Genomic DNA, 25,079 nt, shown 5'->3' with positions numbered 1-25,079 from the left:
CATGAAAAGACCCAGTGACAGCAGTGCAACCTATAAATAGCAGCATTTGTTGAGCATTTGTCTATTTTGCCAGCTCTCAGACTGTTAGTGTCTGTCTGTCTGTCTGTCTGTCTGTCTGTCTGTCTGTCTGTCTGTCTGTCTGTCTGTCTGTCTGTCTGTCTGTCTGTCTGTCTGTCTGTCTGTCTGTCTGTCTGTCTGTCTGTCTGTCTGTCTGTCTGTCTGTCTGTCTGTCTGTCTGTCTGTCTGTCTGTCTGTCTGTCTGTCTGTCTGTCTGTCTGTCTGTCTGTCTGTCTGTCTGTCTGTCTGTCTGTCTGTCTGTCTGTCTGTCTGTCTGTCTGGGAGTTCCAGACGTGGCTGGGAGGAGTGGTGGTGGCCACTGGAAGGCAACATTACTAGAGCATATGTAGGAGCTCATCGTCATGAAGTTCATCTATAACAGCTGATACAAGTAGGTATCCCATATTAGGTACTAGTACAGTGCTAGCTACTGTAGCTAATACATGTACATATGGATTTACAGTACCAGCCTAATTGTCATGCCCTGATCTGTTTCACCTGTCTTTGTGCTTGTCTCCACGCCCCTCCAGATGTTGCCCATCTTCCCCATCATCCCCTGTGTACTTATACCTGTGTTTTCTGTTTGTCTGTTGCCAGTTCGTCTTCGAGCCACACCAGGGGGCCACTGTGTTTTCCAAGCTGGATCTACGGAACGCCTACCACCTGGTGCGGATACGAGAGGGGGACGAGTGGAAGACGGCCTTCAATGTGGCCAGTGGTCAATACGAATATCTGGTCATCACATTTGACCAGCGCCCCTCCTGTTTTCCAGGCTCTGGTGAATGATGTTCTCCACGACATGTTTTACCGGTTCATCTTTGTCTACATTGATGACATCCTTGTCTTCTCCCGCTCCCCTCAAGAACACATGCTCCACGTCCGGTAGGTCCTTCAAAGCCTTCTGGAGAATCAGCTGTTTGTGAAGGCGGAGAAGTACGAGTTCCATCACTCCACCATCCCCTTTCTGGGTTACATCATCTCTGCTGGGAGTTTCCAGATGGATCCCGGGAAGGTGAGAGCAGTGATGGAATAGCTCAGCCTACGTCCAGGGTGCCGCTGCAACGTTTCATGGGGATCGGCAATTTCTATCACAGCTTTATCCGGGTTTACAGCACCCTGGATTACCCCCTGTCAGCACTCACCTCGCCCAAGGTTGCTGTTCACACAGTTCAACTTCTCTCTCTCGAACCGGCAGGGATCCAATAATGTCAAGCCGGATGCACTGTCCCGCCACTATAGCCCCATGACAAATACCCGAAACCATCCTTCCCACCTCATGTCTGCCGACGGCACTCAGCTGGGGAATAGGGAAGCAGGTCAGTGAGGCGCAAACAGCAGCCAAACTCTGGGGGGGGTCCTTCATTCCCGACACTGTGCGCTCCGCAGTCCTGGAGTGGGACCACTCCTCCAGGCTGGTCTGCCACCCGGGCACCCATCGGACCCTGGCCTTTGTGCGACAGCGCTTTTGGTGGCCTACCATGGTCGCGGACGTGTCCGCATTCATCACCGCTTGCACAGTTTGTGCACAGAACAAGACTCCTCGGCAAGCTCTGTCTGGTCTGCACCAACCTCTGCCTGTCCCCCACTGTCCCTGGTCTCACATCTCCCTGGACTTTGTCACGGGTCTTACCCCGCCTGATGTCAACACCGTCATTCTGACTGTGGTGGATCTGTTCTCCAAAGCCACCCATTTCATTCCTTTCCCAAAATACCCTCTGCCAAATAGACCGCCCAGCTCACGGTACAGCACGTCTTCCGGATCCATGGACTGCCCATTGACATGGTCTCCGACCGGGGCTCTCAGTTCTCCGTCCCAGTTCTGGAAGGCATTCTACACCCTCATTGGGTTGTCGGCCAGCCTGTCCTCCGGGTTCCACCCCGAGTCCAACGACCAGTCGGAGCGAGCCAACCAGGACATCGAGACCACCCTGCGCTGCCTGGTTTCCGCCAAACCCACCACTTGGAGCCAGTAGCTTGTGTGGGTCGAATATGCCCGCAACACTCTTCCCTGCTCTGCCACGGGCCTATCTCCCTTCGAGTGTTTTCCTGGGGTATCAGCCCCCACTCTTCCCTGAGCAGGAAGAGGAGGTCGGTAATACCTTCTGCCCAGATGTTTGTCCTCTGCTGTCGTCGTACCTGGAGGAGAGCCCGGTCGGCCCTCCTCAAGACCACCTCCAGGTATCGATGACAAGTGGATCGCCATCGGACCCCGGTATCGTCTCGGGCAGAAGGTATGGCTCTCCACCTGGGATCTGTTCCTCTGGGTAAAGTCTCGCAAACTTTCCCCCCAGTTTATCGTCCCTTTCCCCATCTCCAAGATCATTACACAGAACCCAAATCGGCTGCACGAGTGCGCCATCGTGCGCTATCGTGCATAAATGTATTTTGTTCCCTTACATCAAACGCGATCATGACACGCAGGTTAAAATATTTTTAAAAACTCTGAACCAATAACATTAACATTAAAAGCATTAAACATGTATGGCAATTTAGCTAGTTAGTTTGCACTTGCTTACTAATTTGTCCTGGGATATAAACATTGAATTCTTATTTACCTGAAATGCACAAGGACCTCTACTCTGACAATTAATCCACACATAAAACAGCCAACCGAATCGTTTCTAGTCATCTCTCCTCCTTCCAGGCTTTTTTATCTTTGAACTTATATGGTGATCAGCATCTAAACTTTCATAGTATTACCACGACAACCGGCTACAAGGTTAGTTTTTCAATCACCCACGTAGGTATAACCAATGAGGAGATGACACGTGGGTACCTGCTTCTATAAACCAATGAGGAGATGGGAGAGTCAGGACTCAGAAATAGGAATGACTTCTATTTTAGCCCTTGGCAACGCAGACACTCGTTGCCGCGTGTGAGCACTGTGGGTGCAAAAATTGAATAACATGGATTTCTACATTTATTTTGCGACGTTCGTGCACGCGGCGTGTCCGGTCTGGTCAGCATGTTAGCCTCTCTGCTGTTCGTCTTCTGTTGCCCCGTACCCTTCGTATACACTCACCTTTCATGTGTCCCGTATGACGCACGTGTCTCACAGTCCCTTGTCTTCCATTTCCAGCCCCACCCCTTCTCCCGTGTCGTCGATAGCCATCCGGCATACACGGTGAGACGCCTCCTGAGGGTTCGACCACGGGGCAGAGGTTTCCAGTACCTGGTTGACTGAGAGGGTTATGGCCTGGAGGAGAGGTGCTGGGTCCCCGCTAGAGACATCCTGGTCCCCGCTAGAGACCTCATCGCCGACTTCCACCACTGGCACCCCGGTCAACCAGGTATGCGCCCAGGTCAGACGCCAGGTGGTGCCCCTAGAGGGGGGTAACTGTCACGCCCTGATCTATTTCACCTGTCTTTGTGCTTGTCTCCATCCCCTCCAGGTGTCGCCATCTTCCCCATTATCCCCTGTGTACTTACACCTGTGTTTTCTCTTTGTCTGTTGCCAGTTCGTCTTGTTTGTCAAGCTTGCCAGCGTTTGTCCTGTCAGATCCTGTTTTTTCCTAGTCTCTCTTTTTCTCGCCCTCCTGGTTTTTGACCCTTGCCAGTCCTGCCCTGAACCCGCCCACCTGACCACTCTGCCTCTGACCCTGAGCCTGCCTGTCGTCCTGTACCATTGCCTCTGTTGCTGTAATAAACATTGTTACTTCGACACAGTCTGCATCTGGGTATTTCCTTATCCTGATACTAATTCATATTTATTTAATGTACAGGTTCCACTTTGACCAAGATTTTACAATCCAGACTAAGAATTTGCAAAAGTTAAGATCATAATGAATACTATTATATGGATAGAGTGGACCTGATCCTAGATCAACACTACTATGGTGGCGAATTCTCTCTCTCCATCATCCTTTTTTTGACTTCATATTGACCCCGTGGTATATGATTAGCAGATACGTTTGAGTGGACATACAGATCTGGGACTAGGCTAACAACAGAAGCTCTTCTCAACTATTGGCAAGAATTTAATTCACATCCATTCACCATGAGCGATGCTTTATTCCGCATTCAATACTTCTATTGCAGGAGAGATAAGCACCTATCAGATCCCCCCTGCTGACCGTCGCTAAGGCCAGGAAGAAGTTCGTCTGCCGAAGTAGGAGACAACTTCGTAGTCATAAAGCGCTCTACTGACTGAGGTAGACTATGCTTTGAGTAGCAACTGATTGATTGACTGACAGGCAGTCAGAGACACAAACTCTCACATTTGACTTGACCTTATATTGGACAGCACTCTACTCACATATCCTCCCCTCTCTCTCTTTCCCTCCCTTTCATCTTCCCCTGTCTCTACCCTAGGTGCCAAGTGGTCTCCCATCTCCTTCATAGTGGCTTCAGCTGGACCCCACCACATAACCTCTTGGTCAGCTGGACCCCACCGCATAACCTCTAGCCAGGTGAATCAAGAGTGTCACCAGAGATTAAAAAACTTTTGAGTTTACATCGCAGTTAATGAGCATTTCTCATTTGACAAGATAATCCATCCACCTGTCAAGTGTGGCATATCAAGAAGCTTATTAAACAGCATGGCCATTACATAGGTGTACCTTGTGCTGGGGACAATAAAAGGCCACTCTAAAATGTGTAGTTTTGTCACACAACACAATGCCACTGATGTCTCAAGTTGAGGGCGAATGCAATTGGCATGCTGATTGCAGGAATGCCCACCAGAGCTGTTGCCAGATAATGTTATGTTCATTTCTCTACCATAAACCACCTTCAACTTTGTTTTAGAGACTTTGGCAGTACCTCCAACCTGTCTCACAACCGCAGACCACGTGTACGGCATGGTGTTAACGCTGTGAAAAGCCAAATAAAATAACATTTTACGCCCATAATAATATAACACATAATATAACATTGATAATAATTAATAATTGATATCAACACCCATTTTGAGTTTCTTTGCCCATGGGAGAAGTATATTTTGCCCCCCTTAGTCCTTTTCTAAAATTGTTGATTTTTGGGCTAAAATGGCTAAAATGCAGTTCCTCGGCTAGCAGTATCTTTTCCTTTTCTCCATTTGTCATTAGTTTCCTGGTTCTCTCCACCTGGTCTAATATGTTAATTCTTAACCCATCATTTTACTGTGCACCGTTATAGAAACAATTTCCTCTTATAGTTTCTAAAATCGCATCCCTCTCTTAACAAAAATACTTTGATCATTTTTCATAATGCACAACGCAGAGGATGAAAACTTTTTACATGTACTGTGTATATTTTTCAACTTCAAATAAAATTGTATTTGTCACATGCGTCGAATACAACAGGTGTGATGTAGAGAGTTCTGGGCGTACTCTGCCCAAGGAAGGAAACGTGCCCACTCACCCTGCCGGTCCTGACAGCGACTCCTCAGGAACCTCCCCAGCACCTGATTTATCTTCGCCACCTGCCTGTTAGACTGAGGCCAATACCCAGATGTGAGGCTAACCCCAAGCTTCTCCAAGAAGGCCCTCCATACATGGGATGTGAATTGAAGGCCACTGTCCAAGACGATGTCCTCTGGAGGGCCATGATGCCGGAAGACCTGTTGGAAGAGTGCCTCAGCGACCTGGAGAGCAGTGGGAAGACCAGGAAGAGGGATTAAAAGACATGACTTGGAGAATCTATCCACTACCACCAGAATGGTTGTGAAACCATCAGAAGGGGGAAGTAACAAAGGGGGAAGTGGGAAGTAACAAGTAATCAGTAACAAAGTCAATGGATCGATGGGACCAAGGTCACTGAGGCACGGTGAGCGGCAGGAGCTTCCCTGCTGGAGCATTCCGGGGGGATTTGGTTTGAGCACACACGGAACAGAAGTTGACATACTGCGTAACATTCTGCACCAAGGTGGGCCACCAGTATTTCTCAGTGATGGAATGGATGGTGCGATAGAACCTGGGCGATAGGTCAGCGTGAAGTCAAACCTGGTGAAGAAGAGGGCCCACCTGGCTTGGCGCAGATTCAGTCTTCGTATGTACTCAAGGTTACGATGGTCGGTGAGGATGACGAATGGTTCCTTGGCATCCTCCAGCTAGTGTCTCCAATCCTCTAATGCCAACTTCACTGCCGAGAGCTCCCGATCGCCGATGTCGTAATTCCTCTCTGCGGGGGACAGTTTCTCGGAGAAGAAACCACAAGGATACAATTTTAGTGAGTCTCCCCTGTCGTTGTGACCAAACTCCCCTAGACCCACCTCCGATGCGTCTACCTCAACCACAAAAGGTAGAGTGGGATCCCATGATCTTATCGCATCTGACACGCCCTGACCTTAGTTATCTATGTTTTCTGTATTATTTTGGTCAGGTCAGGGTGTGACGAGGGTGGATATATGTGTTTTTGTCCTGTCTAGGGTTTTTGTATGTTTATGGGGTTTTTACTAGTCTAGGGGTTTATATGTCTATGGTTGCCTGGATTGGTTCTCAATCAGAGGCAGCTGTTTATCGTTGTCTCTGATTGGGGACCATATTTAGGTAGCCATATTCCTTTGGTATTTTGTGGGTTATTGTCGATGGTTAGTTGCATGTCAGCACTCGTTATATATAGCTTCACCCTCTGGTGGAATTGGCAATTCTACGCCTTGATGAACAGGTGGTTAGCCAAGAGGCGTTCCAGGACTGCTCGAACGTGAGTGATGTGATTTCCCAGGTTGTTCGAGAAGATCAGGATGTCATCGATGAACACAATCACCTGACGTCCGAGCATGTCCCTGAACACCTTGTTGACGAATGCCTGGAACACTGACGGAGCATTGGCTAAGACAAAGGGCATAACCAAGTACTCATAGTGACCAGACATCGCGCTGAACGTCGTCTTACACTCATCCCCCTCCCAGATGCGAATGGCATTGTAGGCACTCCGCAGGTCCAGTTTGGTGAAGAACCAGGCCCCTGCGGTGCTGCTCGATGGCTGACAGCACCAGCGAGAGAGGGTACTGATACTTCGTGGTGATGTCATTTAGTCCACGGTAATTGATACAAGGGCGTAATCCTCCCTTCTTCTTGGCCACGAAGAAGAAACCAGCCGACGCAGGGGACGTGGACCTGCGGATGAAACCCTGTTGGAGCGCCTCTTGAATGTAGTCCTCCATGGCCTGTGTCTCAGCCACCGACAGAGAGTAGATGTGTTTGCACGGAGGTGTAGCACCGGAAAACAGGTCAATGGCACAGTCCCAGGGGCGATGTGGAGGGTGACAGGTAGCGCGGGTCTTGGAGAATACCTCCAAGATGTTGGGCTGGAGGGCATCCACAGGATTCTCAACCCACGTGGAACCACAGGGGACAGGAAAGCAGGTCTTCCGGCATTCAGGTGAACAGTCAGTGATTCTCATACTCGACCATGAGATGGTAGGGTTATGGTGCTGAAGCCAAGGTAGGCTGATGATGATCTTGTGAACTGGTGCACTGGTGATGAAGAAGGGGATGTTTTCTTGGTGATTGGGCTCCATGGTGAAGGTGAGTAGTTGGGTGATGTGTGTGATGGTTCCGGATCCTAGAGGCCGACAGTCGAGACCTTGAACCGGAAAAGGAGAGGGAAATGGGTAGGTAGTAATATTGACAGAGGAGGCAAAGGTCTGATCCGTAAAGTTCCCCGCAACACCGGAATCCACTAAAGCTGTAGATACGGGGCACGAGGGACAGTCAGCCAGAGTGATGGGTACTAAAAAGAGTCTAACAGGAAGAGCAGTAGATGGAATACTCACTTCTGGTCCAGTGGATGTAACATCATGTGACCGTCCCTCTGCTCTAGTAGACCCCGGATTCTAAAGTATCGGACACTGCTGGTGCTTGTGCCTTCCCTGGCCACAGTACAGACAGAGCCCCAGCTGTATTCGAAGGCATGTGACCCCTACCTCCATGGGTTCAGGCTCTGATCCCGAAGGATCACTTGCCGAAGGAGGGAGAGAAGTGATGGAGATGCCGATGCTCCCAGAGGAGCAATGAGTGCGTCCAGGGTGAGGTTGTCATCTCGACAGACAAGTTCTGTCTGGACCTCCTCGCGCAGACCTTTTCTAAATAATGTGCTTAGCGCTAGCTCTTTCCATCCACTGGAAGCTGCTACTGTCCGGAAGGTAAACGCATACTCAGCAGCCGTCTGATTCCCCTGCTGGATCTGAAGCAGACGCTCACCTCCCTCTCGGCCTGCAGGATGATCGAAAATACATTTAAACAAAGCTATGAACCCCTCATAAGACTCGAGCTCCTCCTCTCCTCTCTCCCAGACAGCCGGAGGCCATTCCAATACCCGCCCAGTCAACAGAGAAATAACCGTGGCAACCTTAGACCTCTCGGTGGTGGGAGCTCCATTCTGATGTGCGAAATAGAGGGAGCACTGAAAGAGGAAGCCACGGCATTTGGATGGTGTCCCATTATATTTCTCCAGGAGGGATAGACGGGCATCGCTGACCTGAATGGGTTGCTGAATGGACTTGTGTGCTGACTCGTTGGGTAGACTGGCTCTAGAATATACTCCTCTGTTGAGATCTTGTAGACTGCGGAGAACATCTTCTGAGTTGAGCCAGCTGATCATGGTGTTGACAAAGAAGGTCACCTTGTTCATTGATCGTCTGCGAGATGTCCGGTTGTCCTGCTGCGTCCATATTTTGAGTTGGTATTCTGTAATGATGGGGCGGTGAGTTGGAAGCAGGTGCAACGTTTAATACAACTTCAAAACCAAGAACACGACACTAACATAAGGTAGTACGCCGATAAACAAGAACAATACCAACAGGTGAGTGAACATGGGCTACGGCCGTCTTGGAGGAAATTATGAAGGTAATGGAGTCCGGGCAGCCGAGCGGAAATGGAGAAAAACTCGCCTCCCTGCGGACCTGGCATCCTTTCACTCCCTCCTCTCTACATTTTCCTCCTCTGTCTCTGCTGCTAAAGCCACTTTCTACCACTCTAAATTCCAAGCATCTGCCTCTAACCCTAGGAAGCTCTTTGCCACCTTCTCCTCCCTCCTGAATCCTCCTCCCCCCCCTCCCTCTCTGCAGATGACTTCGTCAACCATTTTGAAAAGAAGGTCGACGACATCCGATCCTCGTTTGCTAAGTCAAACGACACCGCTGGTTCTGCTCACACTGCCCTACCCTGTGCTCTGACCTCTTTCTCCCCTCTCTCTCCAGATGAAATCTCGCGTCTTGTGATGGCCGGCCGCCCAACAACCTGCCCGCTCGACCCTATCCCCTCCTCTCTTCTCCAGACCATTTCCGGAGACCTTCTCCCTTACCTCACCTCGCTCATCAACTTATCCCTGACCGCTGGCTACGTCCCTTCCGTCTTCAAGAGAGCGAGAGTTGCACCCCTTCTGAAAAAACCTACACTCGATCCCTCCGATGTCAACAACTACAGACCAGTATCCCTTCTTTATTTTCTCTCCAAAACTCTTGAACGTGCCGTCCTTGGTCAGCTCTCCCGCTATCTCTCTCAGAATGACCTTCTTGATCCAAATCAGTCAGGTTTCAAGACTAGTCATTCAACTGAGACTGCTCTTCTCTGTATCACGGAGGCGCTCCGCACCGCTAAAGCTAACTCTCTCTCCTCTGCTCTCATCCTTCTAGACCTATCGGCTGCCTTCGATACTGTGAACCATCAGATCCTCCTCTCCACCCTCTCCGAGTTGGGCATCTCCGGCGCGGCCCTCGCTTGGATTGCGTCCTACCTGACAGGTCGCTCCTACCAGGTGGCGTGGCGAGAATCTGTCTCCTCACCACGCGCTCTCACCACTGGTGTCCCCCAGGGCTCTGTTCTAGGCCCTCTCCTATTCTCGCTATACACCAAGTCACTTGGCTCTGTCATAACCTCACATGGTCTCTCCTATCATTGCTATGCAGACGACACACAATTAATCTTCTCCTTTCCCCCTTCTGATGACCAGGTGGCGAATCGCATCTCTGCATGTCTGGCAGACATATCAGTGTGGATGACGGATCACCACCTCAAGCTGAACTTCGGCAAGACGGAGCTGCTCTTCCTCCCGGGGAAGGACTGCCCGTTCCATGATCTCGCCATCACGGTTGACAACTCCATTGTGTCCTCCTCCCAGAGCGCTAAGAACCTTGGCGTGATCCTGGACAACACCCTGTCGTTCTCAACTAACATCAAGGCGGTGGCCCGTTCCTGTAGGTTCATGCTCTACAACATCCGCAGAGTACGACCCTGCCTCACACAGGAAGCGGCGCAGGTCCTAATCCAGGCACTTGTCATCTCCCGTCTGGATTACTGCAACTCGCTGTTGGCTGGGCTCCCTGCCTGTGCCATTAAACCCCTACAACTCATCCAGAACGCCGCAGCCTGTCTAGTGTTCAACCTTCCCAAGTTCTCTCACGTCACCCCGCTCCTCCGCTCTCTCCACTGGCTTCCAGTTGAAGCTCGCATCCGCTACAAGACCATGGTGCTTGCCTACGGAGCTGTGAGGGGAACGGCACCTCAGTACCTCCAGGCTCTGATCAGGCCCTACACCCAAATAAGTGCACTGCGTTCATCCACCTCTGGCCTGCTCGCTTCCCTACCACTGAGGAAGTACAGTTCCCGCTCAGCCCAGTCAAAACTGTTCGCTGCTCTGGCTCCCCAATGGTGGAACAAACTCCCTCACGACGCCAGGACAGCGGAGTCAATCACCACCTTCCGGAGACACCTGAAACCCCACCTCTTTAAGGAATACCTAGGATAGGATAAAGTAATCCTTCTCACCCCCCTTAAAATATTTAGATGCACTATTGTAAAGTGGCTGTTCCACTGGATGTCATAAGGTGAATGCACCAATTTGTAAGTCGCTCTGGATAAGAGTATAAGAATATATATATATATATATATATAACATATAAATAAAAGACATGTCACCAGAGGTCTCTTCACATTCCCCAAGTCCACTACAGACTATGGGAGGCGCACAGTACTACATAGAGCCACGGCTACGTGGAACTCTATTCCACATCAGATGACTGATGCAAGCAGCAGAATCGGATTTAAAAAACAGAAAAATACTCCTTATGGAACAGCGGGGACTGTGAAGAGACACACACGCATACACATGCTAACACGCACACTTTATACACATGTACACATGGATTTTGTATTGTAGATATGTGGTAGTAGAGTAGTGGTCTGAGAGCTCATACTTAATGTGTTGTGAAAAGTGTTATGAATTGTAATATCACGTATTATGTTTAATTGTATATAACTGCCTTAATGTTGCTGGACCCCAGAAAGAGTACAAAATACAAATGTCCTAAGTGGAAATTCAACAAAGGTGTTTTGTGGATTGACTAAACGTGTGGTCCATTCCTTCCAGGTGGCAAAGCTGTTGCTGCTGCACAAGGCTAATAAGGAGCACAGTAATGTTTCAGACTACACTCCTCTCAGCTTGGCCCACTCAGGGGGCTGCATCAACATCCTCCTAAACGCTGGTGCTGAAATCAACTCCTGTGTGTACAGTATAATCACCCCTGTCCACATGTTATGTTTCATAGTGATGTGTATCATTCCCTTTCAAGAAGATTTGATACATATCTACATATATGGGCTCTGATACGATACAGGAACGATTCGGGTTTGATTAGAGAAATGAATGATGCGATTCAGTTCGATGCAATATGACATGGTTTGATGCACTTACATTTGTTGCTTAAACACATTAATTTTCCATTCTAAAGTAATCTGCTGTAAATGAGCTGGGACTCTGAGCTGGATCTCTCTGAGCTGGTGTGTGTGTGTGTGTGTGTGTGTGTGTGTGTGTGTGTGTGTGTGTGTGTGTGTGTGTGTGTGTGTGTGTGTGTGTGTGTGTGTGTGTGTGTGTGTGTGTGTGTGTGTGTGTGTGTGTGTGTGTGTGTGTGTGTGTGTGGCTGAGCTATAAGGGAAACTGGGAATCTACCACCCCACTATCAGCCCATTGCTGATTAAAAGTGTTAGAGCTAGTAATGTATCAATACGTATCTTAAAAAATGTACTATAACATAGCCAACGAATATATAGCACAACTTTGGATTTTACCCTGTCTCATAATAGAATGGTTTAGACTGTTTGGAAGTTTTGACAGACTCTGGATTGAGCAACTCTTCTTCTCCCGTTTCGATCATGCACTTTTTTGGTAGCTTCGATCATGCACTCTTTTGTCCTCATGAAATTCTGAACTTTACCCTGTATATCTGAAAATGACCATGCATATTGATTGCTTCAAGTAAAACTACCAAAACTATTGCTGACGGAGAACCTGAACAATTTAAATAAAATCTAATGTAAACGCTGATCAGAATGTAGCCTACCTATAGCCAGATTGAGAGTTGTGCCTCCAGCGGTAGTTTAGGATACTTTTATTCCAGTAAAACACCCTTTTGAACAGCGCATTTGATAAAAAATAACCTAGAATATGACATTGGTTGTCACTCAACTAATAAAGCATAATACTGCGCAAACCATTTTACAAACTTTTCAATGCTGAAGGAGATGCACAGATGTGCCAGATCAGGTATAGGCCTACCTCTCCGTGGTCAACATGTGAAGCTGTAGACAGTGCTCAGTTTGACAAAGCTACTGATATTGCCAGGAGTTGTTCTTCATGCAAAATGACTTGTAGATCAATGACTGTCAACATACAGTGAGCTCCAAAAGTGTTGGGACAGTGACAATTTTGTTGTTGTGTTGGCTCTGTACTCCAGCACTTTGGATTTGAAATGATACAATGACTATAAGGTTAAAGTGCAGACTGTCCGCTTTAATTGGATGGTATTGTAATCCATATCAAATAATCCATGAAATTACAGCACCTTTGTACATAGTCCACCCATTTTAGGGGACCAAAAGTATTGGAACAAATTAGCTTATGCATCTTAAAGTAGTCAAGCAGTTAGTATTTGGTCCCATATTCCTAGCACTCAATGATTACATCAAGCTTGTGACTCTACAAACTTGTTGGATGCATTTGCTGTTTGTTTTGGTTGATTTCAGATTATGTTGTGCCCAATAGAAATGAATGGTAAATAATGTATTTTAGGAAGGTAGATAGAAAGTAATTTGAACAAAAACATTTAGTGAAGTGGCGATTTGTAACATTTGAATCGATGCTACATTTGGATCAGTTTGGGGTACTATTTATTTCCTCATTTCTGAGTGCAATGTTTACAGTAGGCAAAAAGCATCAACCATGGCTTTTATTACACCCCGTACAAGTTGGTGGCGGTAACGACAATTTGTATTGCTTTTTTATTGTGCTGTAACTAAAACTAAAAGATCTTCTGACATTTTACCCAGCTAGCAACGATGTCATATTGAATGACTGCCCAGAATCGGCCCATTCTCTCTGCCAGAAATAAGTCGATCCTGCAGGTGTATCGCCAGAGTCCCCTCAGAAGTGTCCTGATGCAAATTCATATTATCCTTCAACCCCCCTGATAGTTGCAAACTAACAACCTGAAACAATTAACAAGTAGACATTTAGTCATTGCTCAGAATTATATTTTATACCAAAAAACAAAACAAGAAAAACAAGAAGAAATTATATTATTACAATTTATACAACAAAATGCTTTGTAGGGAGTAGGGAACATAGCCCTGAGCCACACAGCCACCACAGCAGTGTCCCCTTATACACACAAATACAATAAAAATTAAACATAAACTACAGCCTCAAATCACAGCAATTCATACAACAAATCACAGGGTAGGGAGCAGAGCACCATCTACAACAGAATACATATTCACTCAGATTGAAGTCACATGTTATGCCCGGGATATGAGGGTTGTAAGTAAGCATTTCACTATAAGGTCTACTACACCTGTTGTATTCGGTGCACAATAAACTTTGATTTTAATTGATTTGATTGGTCACAGCTCTGAGATGGACCAGACTAAAGGAGAGAGGAAATGTGAATAGTTTGGACTTTAGCGAGAAGCAAATGCCGAACTACACACACTGCTGGTTATAACACTATAATAACTCACTCAGAGACTAGTTGCAGGTCTGAGCAATGAGACTGGAGAGGAATGGTATTCTGACTGAAATGACACTCACTCTCATACTGAAGGTAGACTGTAACAGTAATTACGTGTTGATGAGGAGCTCACAGAACTCGTAGTGGCCCTTGTCTGCAGCAAAGGTGCACACGGTGTCTTGGGAGGTTTGGACAGGTGTAAGCGCTCTTGTCCAGTAGCACACGCCCCATCTCAGTATAGCCATCTGACACAGCCTCCATGAGAGGAGTTTGACCAATCAGAGAGAACGTATGGGTCAGTAACATACTGCATCAAACAGTCTAACACCAAACATCATTCCTAATGTCTTTGACTCTAGCCCAGATAACATTGCCTGTCAGGTTCAGCCGATGATGGCTGCTCTCACCTTGACGCAGTGCTCCACGTTGGCAGGCCAGGGTCTGTGCTGTGTTACGTTTGGTCTTGATCTGAGTGTTGATGTCTGAGCCCATGTCCAGCAGCTTGACCGCAGGGACGTGACCATTCATGGCAGCCATCAGAGGAGAGATACCCAGTGTCTTCTAGTCCTGAAAGGAAGCAAATACACAGTGAGATTGGAACAGACAAGGAGAGTAGGAAACATTAGGGATGTAACGATTCATGATAGGTATTGGTCCCCGGTTCAAATATTTAAGATTTGAATGCATCGGTCCCCAGGACCCCAAACTGATCCAAATGTTATGAATCACCGGTTCAAATTACTTTCTTTCTACCTTCCTAAAATACATTATTTATCATGAATTTCTATTGGGCACAACATAAACTGAAAAACAAGCAAAACAAACAGAAAATGCATCTAACAAGTTTGCAGAGTCAGACCAAAAAGCAAATGAATGAAACAAAGCCATATTATCGAAATCAAATACTCCGACGAGCACATGAACGCAGCATAACCACATGGGAAGGTGGTAATTACTCGTTGCAATTTGGATGCATTCACACATGCTTTGAACTCGTTGAAACGCCGATTGGCTAATGGCCAACCAGCTGGTCAACCATAAACTACAAGAACAGTTATCAATCATGCTTGTCAAGAAAATACAGTGTGAAAAAATATATATGAATAGATTGCTTTTATAAATAATGTTTAGTTGTTTAGTTGTTAACTGCCGAAAAATCTGTTATGGAGATCATTTCCTGATACTGCTTTCATTTCCTGATACAGTGCTAGAGGCGTCACTACAAACACTCTGGTTCGAATCCAGGCTGTATCACAACTGGCTGTGATTGGGAGTCCCATAGTGCGGTGCACAATTGGCTCAGCGTTGTCCAGGTTTATAAATAAATAAGAATTTGTTATTAACTGACTTGCCTAGTTACATAAAAAACGAAGAGGCCATAATGGGAGAGAAGTCGGAGCTCATGCAGCGTTCCATTCAACTGGGAACTCGGGAATCTCTGACATCTGACCTCAGTGTGTTCAATAACACTTGCAATTCGGAAAAATGTGTTTCGAATTGGAAATTTTGTTTTGAACGGTCATCCAACTCGAAATTCCCAGTCGGTAACTTGGATCATCCTCGAGCTCCGAATTCTCCGACCTCAATATCCCTTACGTCACGATTTGACCCCCCCCCGAATCCGAGTGGTCTTGAAAGCGCGACTTGTGAGGATGTTTTTTTCCTCACTTGATTAAGAACGGAGTACCTTACAAAACTACAACAAATTTACCATAAATGTTGATGTACACATATCTGGAGACATGATTTTGTATAGGGAAATAAGTAAAACCATGGTTCTAGTTTTATTGAAGCGGATGTGGAGGCGGAAGTGGAGGATTGGTACATGGTAGTGATATGGTCATTGCTAGCAAAAGAAAGGTGGATAGTAATCTCAATATATACAATATTGGAAAGTCCAAAGTGTTGAGCAACATAGGCGTCTAATGAACAATTTTAGAATAAATGTTTATCCTGAAAAAGGTATATTGTTCTAGAACTGTGCGAGCAAACTAAAGAAAGACCATGCGAAGTTTTTCGCCAGCAACTAGCAAGCAGTGTGGCTAGGCTAAATTAGCTAGGAAGTATCGTCGTTTTTAATGACAACAGCAGCTAGAAGTACTCGAGTGACACGAAGCAGGATAGCCGTATGCATGAGAATGGTTTCAATTAGCTTGTCCGGTTTATTGTGGAGCAAATAACGTCTGTTGCTGCATCGGGAAGGTCGACCCTTCAACTCCACGGATCCCCCTGTCTGTTGTAGCGACGAGCTAGCTAAGTTAACGTTCTCCTTCAAATGAATGGACGTCGGAGTGGACACGGTTTGATCAACAATGTGCGCTAATTGCTAGCTAACTGCCCTCGTTTCATTGTTGATGGTCATCAGCTTCTCGTCCGGATGAAAGAGGATCGCACTCATTTAGACTGGAAAACGACTCAAGAATGGCATAATTAGATTGGATAATCACTGAGGCGCAACTTTAAATGGATGATATTGCGAAATCTGGATAAAATAATACAATATCCTGGCACATGAAGATGTCACAACCGATGGATATTCAAAAGTGAAATCGCAAATAATGTGGATAATGTTTTATTCGACGAATATGGAGCTTAGGATAGTTATAAATGCAATTTCTTTTCGGCCGTTTTTATTTTGATGGGGGATCATATGTCCAGGGGAGCGATGGCGCTTTTGACTGATCTTGTCCTGCGCTCCAGGTAGTTCTCAGTTCTGCAGTTTACGTTGCTGCACAGGAGTGGTGGGGGTGGACGCCGCCCGGCTTGGCCCAGTAATTTCCTTAAAAATGGAATAGGAATGGACATTTTATTTTTGATATTTTTACAGTTTTGTCTTTGAGACGTCAACTCAACAATATTGTCATGTCGCCCAGCTGTTGGCATATCAAGAAATTGTCTTCATTGAAATTATTTTTTCTTGATACTAAAACAATCATGAACATGAAGGAGAAGTTGCCGAAGCAACAATATGTGTGCTAATTGAAAGATGGCCTAATCATGGACTGATGTCACTCACAGATGTCAACATAATACATTTTTAACACAAGTACGATTGGCTTTTTAAAGAAAATTTAACAGTTGTGATTTCATCATGTCCGATTTTGCTGAATTCGTACCCCCTCCTGAGTGCCCAGTTTTTGAGCCGAGTTGGGAAGATTTTTCGGATCCACTAGGATTTATAAACAAGATTCGACCTATTGCAGAGAGAACTGGCATCTGCAAAATTCGACCGCCTGAGGTAACCTCACTGTTTCTGCTTTTGGAATATAACACATTGCTTCCATTTTAAGATTTACGCCTGCGTTGGTTTGTGCCCATGTCATCTACTTATGGTATTTTCGGCCTAGCCCGACGCACATTTTTAGTTGGGTAAGGCCATCTTACTCGTTGAATGTTTCACTTGTTGGAGGTCAAATGTGAGTCAAATTTCACGTTTGTTAATAATTTTATTTAAACAATGATTTTGGATGTTTATATTTTGCCAAACAGTTAGAGTAAAGTCGTCTTTAAAACAGCGGCCTCTATTCCAGACTCCCGTCTATGACTCTTTGTTTTCTTTTTTTGGTGTTTCCTGGACTGATCGCAACTTACATTCGGAATATCAAGTAACGTTACACGAATTAGATGATGTCCAGATACATTTTTGAACTATTAACAATTTGAAATGAACTTCTAGGTGCTTTTCATTTGATGCCCTATATTTTCAAGTCTTTATTACATCATGACTATAATATCAACAATATCCATGTATTTAGCTGTAAAGAGTAATATATATATATATTTTTTTTTTGGGGGGGGGGGGGATAGGCTAACAGTAGCAGGACGTGGAATTAGAACCGTAATGCTCTACTTTTCGACTTTTTCATATTTGGCCTTGTGCAAATCAAATGTATGTCTAATATTGCCCTTTTTTGTATTTTTCTCTCTTACTCTTATTTCCCACATGGAACCTTTTGCTTGATTGGGCTAACCCTCTTATATTTGGTCTATTTTGCACCAACTGAAATTTGACAGTTGCTTCTGGGATGTTTTCTTTGATGCACTGTGCTCCAATATTATTTGTCTCTTTTGGGTATAAGGCTTTGGCATTTGTGAATGGGATTTGAAGTGTTATGTAATGTTTATGTTGACAAGTGTTTTCTTCTTTTTTTATTGTTGCTTTTACTTCCTCATTACTTCACTGTATGAAAATCTGAACCAAAGTTGTTAATTTGGTTTCAATTGTAATCTTCTGTCTGTTAGGACTGGGCACCCCCTTTCGCCTGCGACGTACGCAACTTCCGTTTCACTCCCAGAGTCCAGAGACTCAATGAATTGGAGGTAAGTATACTGTACCTAGTTACAACACTGTGAAGGCTATGTTGGAAATACAGTTAGGTGGCCTGTTTGTAGTCATTATAAGGTATAGGCCTAAATAGAGGTATTGCCTAAGTAAGTAGTCAACTCAGCTGAGTTTGTCAGTCATTCACAGATATATGCTATTTAACCATATGTTATTATTTCTTTTAATAAAGATGTAGAGGTCTATGAGTACTTATGTTTTTTTGTGAAGAGGTAGCCTATACGTTGTTGTGTCTGGACAGTGCAGACCTTATGTGCATTGACTACAGCTGTCGTCACATTTTGGGAGCAGCACTCTTGAATACAATGACTGAGTTTACAGCGCTGGCTGAATGGGTGGTAGGCCTAGGCCTGCTTTAAGAAGGGTTTTTATGGTCAGAAAAGTTGTAGCTTAGCCGACATTAAGATTTTAAAGGATATTACTCACTGGAATGTGTAGGCTTTGTCTTTACTTTGATTTCTCCTAGTATTCAGCACCCAAAGAGACCTCTTTATACTCCTGTTTATGGTGGAGTGTGCCATATTTTTCATTTGAAATGACTTTCATGTGTTTGTGTACCCTTCCCTCACCTCTCCCATTGCTTTCAGGCCCTCACTCGAGTCAAGCTCAACTTCCTGGATCAGATTGCCAAGTTCTGGGAGCTGCAGGGGTCCAGGCTGCGCTTCCCTCATGTGGAGAGGAAGATCCTTGATCTGTACCAGCTCAGCAAGGTAAGACCGGAGTCAGACCATTAACCTGAATAGTATATTGTTTTTTATAAACATGCAGGGTGGTGTTTGTAAGTATACTGTAATTAATTTATACCTGAGGAGTAAGTAGTTTGTTTTGGATTTTGTTTGAGGACAACAACGAGGTGCTAAGTGCTGGTGTACATTTGAATGCCTCCTTAGTTTTCTGAAAATATGCTTTTTGTGTACGAGTCAACCACAACAATCTTACTAAAAAAACATTGTATTTCAGATTGTCTCCTCCGAGGGAGGCTTTGGAACAGTGTGTAAGGAGAAGAGATGGTCCAAGGTGGCCAGCAGGATGGGTTTCCCCCCGGGGAAAGGTATGGGCTCTCTGCTGCGGTCCCACTTTGAGAGGATCCTCTACCCCTATGAGCTCTTCCAGTCTGGAGCAACGCTCACTGTAAGCACTTATTGGCCGACACATGCACACTAACATTTAGGCTAGGTGTCTGTGGAGTCTGAGAAATGTTTCTGTGATGTCAATAGAGGTAGTGAATTGCTTCAGCCTTCTTTCGGCAAGTGTTAGGTGTGGATCATCATAGGTTTGTGCTGTGTATTCACACGTTTACATACTCACAACTCATGTCAATACCCTGTCATGTGGTTCTTTCCTTTTGTTCTTTGTCATGCTACAGCCACATTTGTAACAGTGTTCTGAACAGAGGAGGCTGGTGGGAAGAACTATAGGAGGACAGGCTCATTGTAATGGCTGGGATAGACTCGTCCTCATATAGTTCCTCCCACCAGCCTCTTCTGGTTCTGTATCACAACATGTAAGGGATAATCAACGAGGGGCAATGCGTTCTATGGAAAACAATGAATGATGTGGAAGGTGGTTTCCACAACGTGCTAGTGGAATGGAACTAACCTTCTACGGAGTCACATTTTTGGAACACACTCTATGTGTTCCAGAGAACACATAGAGCCTCGAGTTGATTATCCCCTTTATACCTTGGCTATAATTTAACACCTTTGCAGCTAGAAATGTGTTCAGCATCCACTGGAATAGCCAGCAAGTTTACTAGATAGCTACAGTACTTGCCTTTGCTAACCAATCAGACTTGCTAGTTTAGCTAACCAAACCATCAGTCCTAGCTTGCCATTATGAAAATCAAATTCAATAACGTTTTTCATTAGAATTTTGCTTTCAAAAGAAGCTCAAACAGAACGAACTATAGCCATTGAATGCTACCTTGCAGATATACCATGTGTTATAGAGAATTATACAACGGGTGAGCCTATTGCTGATTGGTTAAATGCGCATTCCAGCCAGTGTCTATTCCGCAAGTTTCCACCAGCTAAATCTATGATGTTAAAATGCCTATTTACTCTGTTCCGTCTGACTGCGCCATCCACTTTCTCATCAGCCTAGCCAGGCAAATTATAAACTTGATCTCCACTATAACAAGCATCTAGATATTCTCACATTTCTTTTAGACTAACATTTAGTTTTCAACAGCGAAGATTAGTATAAACTTTGCTGTCTGTCTCTCCAGACATTTGTGATATTGTTGCAATATTCAAATTGGATCTCCAGCTGTCCCATAGTAATGAACAAGTGGGAGTCAGGACAAGACAAGAGGCAGGCAGCGTTTCTCATTCAGTTGAAATCATGAATCAGCTGGCATCATTTTCATGGATATATACAAAGAAATGTCAATTGACAAAAGGTAAAACAAAACAAAGTGCAGGTAGTTTGCAGTCTTTACAGCTTCAGTGTTTGAAGTGATTGTGTTGGCTTGCTCAACAGCGTGCTGACGAGAGCACAGTTTACATGCCAGGTGAAATCGCACCTCATTGTTTGACGTGACTAAGTTAGCAAGCACGGGATAAGAACTTTGCCAGCCAGTAAGGCAATGGAATGTTTTGAACGAACAAAAAGACTGAACGACTGGGTCGTGTATCTAGCAACTGAACCAATAGAATGCATGACCAGCCGGCTTGGGTAGCAACCCTAGATTTTATGTCGGACTATATCTTGTAGAATGATTAAATAGTATGAATAAATTAATCCAAATAATGTTTTTAATGAAAATATGTCCGTCATTATTTGAATATGTAACCTGTTGTATAAAAGTGATAATGCCCTTGAAGCCGTTGTTTGGAGGATATATTGGCACGCGTTTGTCTTCCCTTGGGCCTAACAACACCCATTCCAATATATCCTCCAATACTGGCTTATCGGGCATTATCACTTAAATAATGCATGCTCTATAATGCCAATCAGAAATGTGTATTCAACAATGCCATGGTATAAATGTTACTACTCTCTGCTCTATTCAACCATTCCAAGAAGCTAGCAACCAACACCTTACATCTGCAACAGTAAAACATACCATACCTTGCCATACCTTCACATACCTTGTTGTGAAGTGGGTTTGTAGGTGTTCTCCTGCCTCTGTTATGGTCTTTTACCTCTGCTCCCTACCTTCTCTGTCCCCCTCAGGGTATCCACCGTCTGTACGAGGAGGGAGATGATGGAGAGGAGCAGGACGAGGGCATGGGGGAAGAGGAGGATGAAGAGGACAGAGAGAGGGACAGCCTGAGTGACGGGACTCCGAACAAGGAATGCCCGCTCCCTGAGCGACGCTCTCGCCGTCTGAAGTCTGAGGTCTGTGATGAGGTGATCACCGGAGACTGTTATATATTTTATTTTGTCACTTTCATTTTGATTTCACATGGTGATTTACTAAAAATATCTGTCTTTTTACTCTTCTGTTTTTTTCCCTAACTTGTTTGTGGACTTAATGTACTGGAAATGCAATTGCTGGATAGAGATACATTCTCATTAGCAAGAGGGCCTTTGCAGCCTGTGTGCTGGCTCTGGACTCATTAGCTACATTCTCAATAGCCAGAGAGCCTTAGCCTTGCGTGCGCTCTGTCTGCGCAAAGTGCCCATAACATCAAGAGAGATTTTGCTCTCTCTCTCTTGGCAAATCTGCTCGTCACCCTTTGTCATGGGGGTCATGTGGTTCCTGTAAGGGCTTGTAAAATTGTATTTGTCACAAGTGCCGAATACAACAGGTCTTGCGTGCGCTCTGTCTGCGCAAAGTGCCCATAACATCAAGAGAGATTTTGCTCTCTCTCTCTTGGCAAATCTGCTCGTCACCCTTTGTCATGGGGGTCATGTGGTTCCTGTAAGGGCTTGTAAAATTGTATTTGTCACAAGTGCCGAATACTGACAAGCCCTTAACCAACAGTGCAGTTCTACAAAAAAAGTGTTTAACAATTTACAAAAATAACTGAAGTAAAAAATATATATAAAAATAAATAATAATAATTAAGGATCAACCATAAAATAACAGTAGCGAGGCTATATACAGGACGTACCGGGTACAGAGTTTCCTTAGCCAACAAGACGTGTAACGAATAGCAAAATTACTAGCCTATGTCAAACTGATATCCCCATAGTAGAAAAGTTTACCAATTCTATTGGTCAGCTTGTCGAAAGAAATAGCCTATCCAAACTGACTTTGGGACAGTAGGTCTAGGCTACATAGAAAACTGTAAAAATCAATTATTCTGATGCAACAGGTTAGAAAATGTAGCTTAATATTGATAAACTATTTTTTTTCACATAAGCGCATCAATGTGTTGCAGTCTATGCGCAAAAAATGCAATTGGTGATAACACGGCTGTCAAAAGGGCACATGCGAGTGGTTTCATGTGACAGAGATGAAAATATCCATTAGAAATGTAGAAAGAGGACAGATCTAATATGATTGTTCCTTTGGTTACTGGACAATGAAAGAAAGGTGATCTAAAATAATTGCCTTTGTGGATATGGTCTGATTTTTGCTCAACTACTTTTAAGCAAGTTAAGACGTGCCTCATGTATTAAAACGTCCAGGTTTCAAACAATTAAGTATATGTTTTCAAAATGCATACGGTCTCAAGTTCATTGCAAAGTGGTGTGTGTGATGCCCTGATGAAACCTGTCTACCGTTGTCTATGCATTTGCTGTTTGAGATACTGTAGCAGCAGCTCTTGTGCTGTCTTGACAGATTTTCTGCTCAAAGGCTCTGTATCTGTACGCGTGTGATGAATAAGATACGTGACCAATAAGCACTATTTTGCAATGTGATTCTTTTCTTATTCTCCCAGAAAATTTGCCACTGGCAATTGTTTATTTTTCTGCGTTTAAAAAAACCTTTATCCGCCAGAAGCCGGCTACTACCAGTTAACAGAGACCCTGCTAGAGTTAGTCCAGAGTTAACTTACTGTATTACTGCTGCTGTTTTAATTATTTGTTACTTTTTTATTTTCTGCTTATCTATTTTGTTTACATTATTTTCTTCTCAAAGCATACAAGTTAAGGGCTTGTAAGTAAGAATTTCACTAAGGTAACCTGTTTTAGTTGGCGCATGTGACGAATGAATTACAGTTTTGTTTGTGTATTTTGGCATCCAAATGACATACAATATGGATTCATTGATTATCCAAGCCCAGCAACAGTCAGTGGAACTCTCGACGGGGTCAGTGGCTGATGTTTGTCGATCCTGTTGGAATGACAAACTGTTTCCTGGACATCTCTCCAGGACTCTGCATCTGAAATAGCACCCTATTCCCTATATATTACACTACTTTTGACCGGGCCTGCATAATGCTCTGGTCAATAGTAGTGTAGTGCTCAATATAGGGAAAAGGGTGACATTTTGGACTTGTCCCAGGAACGTTCCTTGATGTTGTATTATGTTTTTGTCTCCTCTCCTAGCGGGAAATCAAAGAGCCCAAGACCCTGCATATCTTTGGCAGTGTTCCCAAGATGGTTGGGTTAGAGATTGTACCAGCTGGTAAGGAACTTAGCTAGTATTATTTGACTTCAATTACTCAGAGCAGATGCTGCAACGACAAGTAAGTGTTCAGGGATTTTTCTACTTTTGAAACTGTTGGGCAGCCCGCCTCAACATTTTTTCGGGACGCTTAAGTCCGAACTTTTTATTTATTATTTTTTGAATAGTTTGTAAATGCCTTTTCGGGAATGATAAAATACTTTCAGTGTAAACTTAAACCAGATATAAAGTATGTAGGAAATATAACGGCACTATACAGTGCATTCGGAAAGTATTCAGACTAGAGGTCGACCGATTAATCGGAATGGCTGATATCAAGTTTTCATAACAATCGGAAATCGGTATTTTTGGATGCTTATTTGGATGCTTAATGTTTATTTTTGTTATTTTGATCTTTTTAACAATATTATTTAACGAGGCAAGTCAGTTCAGAACACCTTATTATTTTCAATGACGGCCTAGGAATGGTGGGTTAACTGCCTTGTTCAGGGGCAGAACGACAGATTTTTACCTTGTCAGCTCGGGGGATTCAATCTTGCAAACTTACCGTTAACTAGTCCAACGCTCTAACCACCTGATTACATTGCACTCCACGAGGAGCCTGCCTGTTACGCGAATGCAGTAAGAAGCCAAGGTAAGTTGTTAGCTAGCATTAAACTTATCTTATAAAATCAATCAATCACTAGTTATAATTACACATGGTTGATGATATTACTAGTTTATCTAGCGTGTCCTGCGTTGCATATAATCGATGCGGTGCGCATTTGCGAAAAAGGACTGTCGTTGCTCCAACGTGTACCTAACTATAAACATAAATGCATTTCTTAAAATCAATACACAGAGGTATATATTTTTAAACCTGCATATTTAGCTAAAAGAAAGGTTAGCAGGCAATCTTAACCAGGTGAAATTGTCACTTCTCTTGCGTTCATTGCATGCAGAGTCAGGGTATATGCAACACTTTGGGCCGCCTGGCTCATTGCGAACTAATTTGCCAGAATTTTACGGAATTATGACATAACATTGAAGGTTGTGCAATGTAACAGCAGTATTTAGAATTAGGGATGCCATCCGTTAGATAAAATATGGAACGGTTCCGTATTACACTGAAAGAATAAACGTTTTGTTTTCGAAATGATAGTTTCCGGATTTGACCACATTAATGACCTAAGGCTCGTATTTCTGTGTTATTATTATCATTAAATCTATGATTTGCTAGAGTAGTCTGACTG

At 44.5% G+C, this 25,079-nt stretch overlaps 1 protein-coding gene and 1 long non-coding RNA gene across 9 annotated transcripts in view; one reads left to right on the top strand and one right to left on the bottom strand.

The window, feature by feature from the left end:
- Nucleotides 1-13,488: 13,488 nt before the first annotated feature.
- Nucleotides 13,489-15,289, bottom strand: LOC123994743. Of its 2 annotated transcripts, none has more exons than XR_006831703.1 (2): nt 14,389-15,289; nt 13,489-14,236 (listed from the first exon to the last, which is right to left on the bottom strand). It is a non-coding gene; the product is annotated as an uncharacterized LOC123994743 (long non-coding RNA). The 2 variants fall into 2 exon arrangements; XR_006831704.1 differs by having other exon boundaries at nt 13,489-14,226.
- A 397-nt stretch (nt 15,290-15,686) lies between these two features.
- LOC123994742 (lysine-specific demethylase 5A-like) overlaps nt 15,687-25,079 on the top strand; it is a 47,762-nt gene continuing 38,369 nt past the window's right edge. For 2 of the 7 annotated variants that reach the window (XM_046297694.1, XM_046297693.1), the window contains exons 1-6: nt 15,690-17,219; nt 18,224-18,301; nt 18,911-19,033; nt 19,284-19,454; nt 21,501-21,665; nt 23,769-23,847. In XM_046297694.1, coding sequence (XP_046153650.1) covers nt 17,073-17,219; nt 18,224-18,301; nt 18,911-19,033; nt 19,284-19,454; nt 21,501-21,665; nt 23,769-23,847 — 763 coding nt within the window. In that variant the 5' untranslated portion in view covers nt 15,690-17,072. Of the gene's footprint in view, nt 17,220-18,223; nt 18,302-18,910; nt 19,034-19,283; nt 19,455-21,500; nt 21,678-23,768; nt 23,848-25,079 lie in introns of all 7 variants that reach the window. The other 5 variants (XM_046297691.1, XM_046297690.1, XM_046297696.1 and 2 more) reach the window with 4 other exon arrangements.

Source organism: Oncorhynchus gorbuscha, linkage group LG14 (assembly GCF_021184085.1).
Source record: "Oncorhynchus gorbuscha isolate QuinsamMale2020 ecotype Even-year linkage group LG14, OgorEven_v1.0, whole genome shotgun sequence".
Lineage (NCBI taxonomy): Eukaryota > Metazoa > Chordata > Actinopteri > Salmoniformes > Salmonidae > Oncorhynchus > Oncorhynchus gorbuscha.
This window is presented reverse-complemented; position numbering and strand designations above follow the sequence as displayed.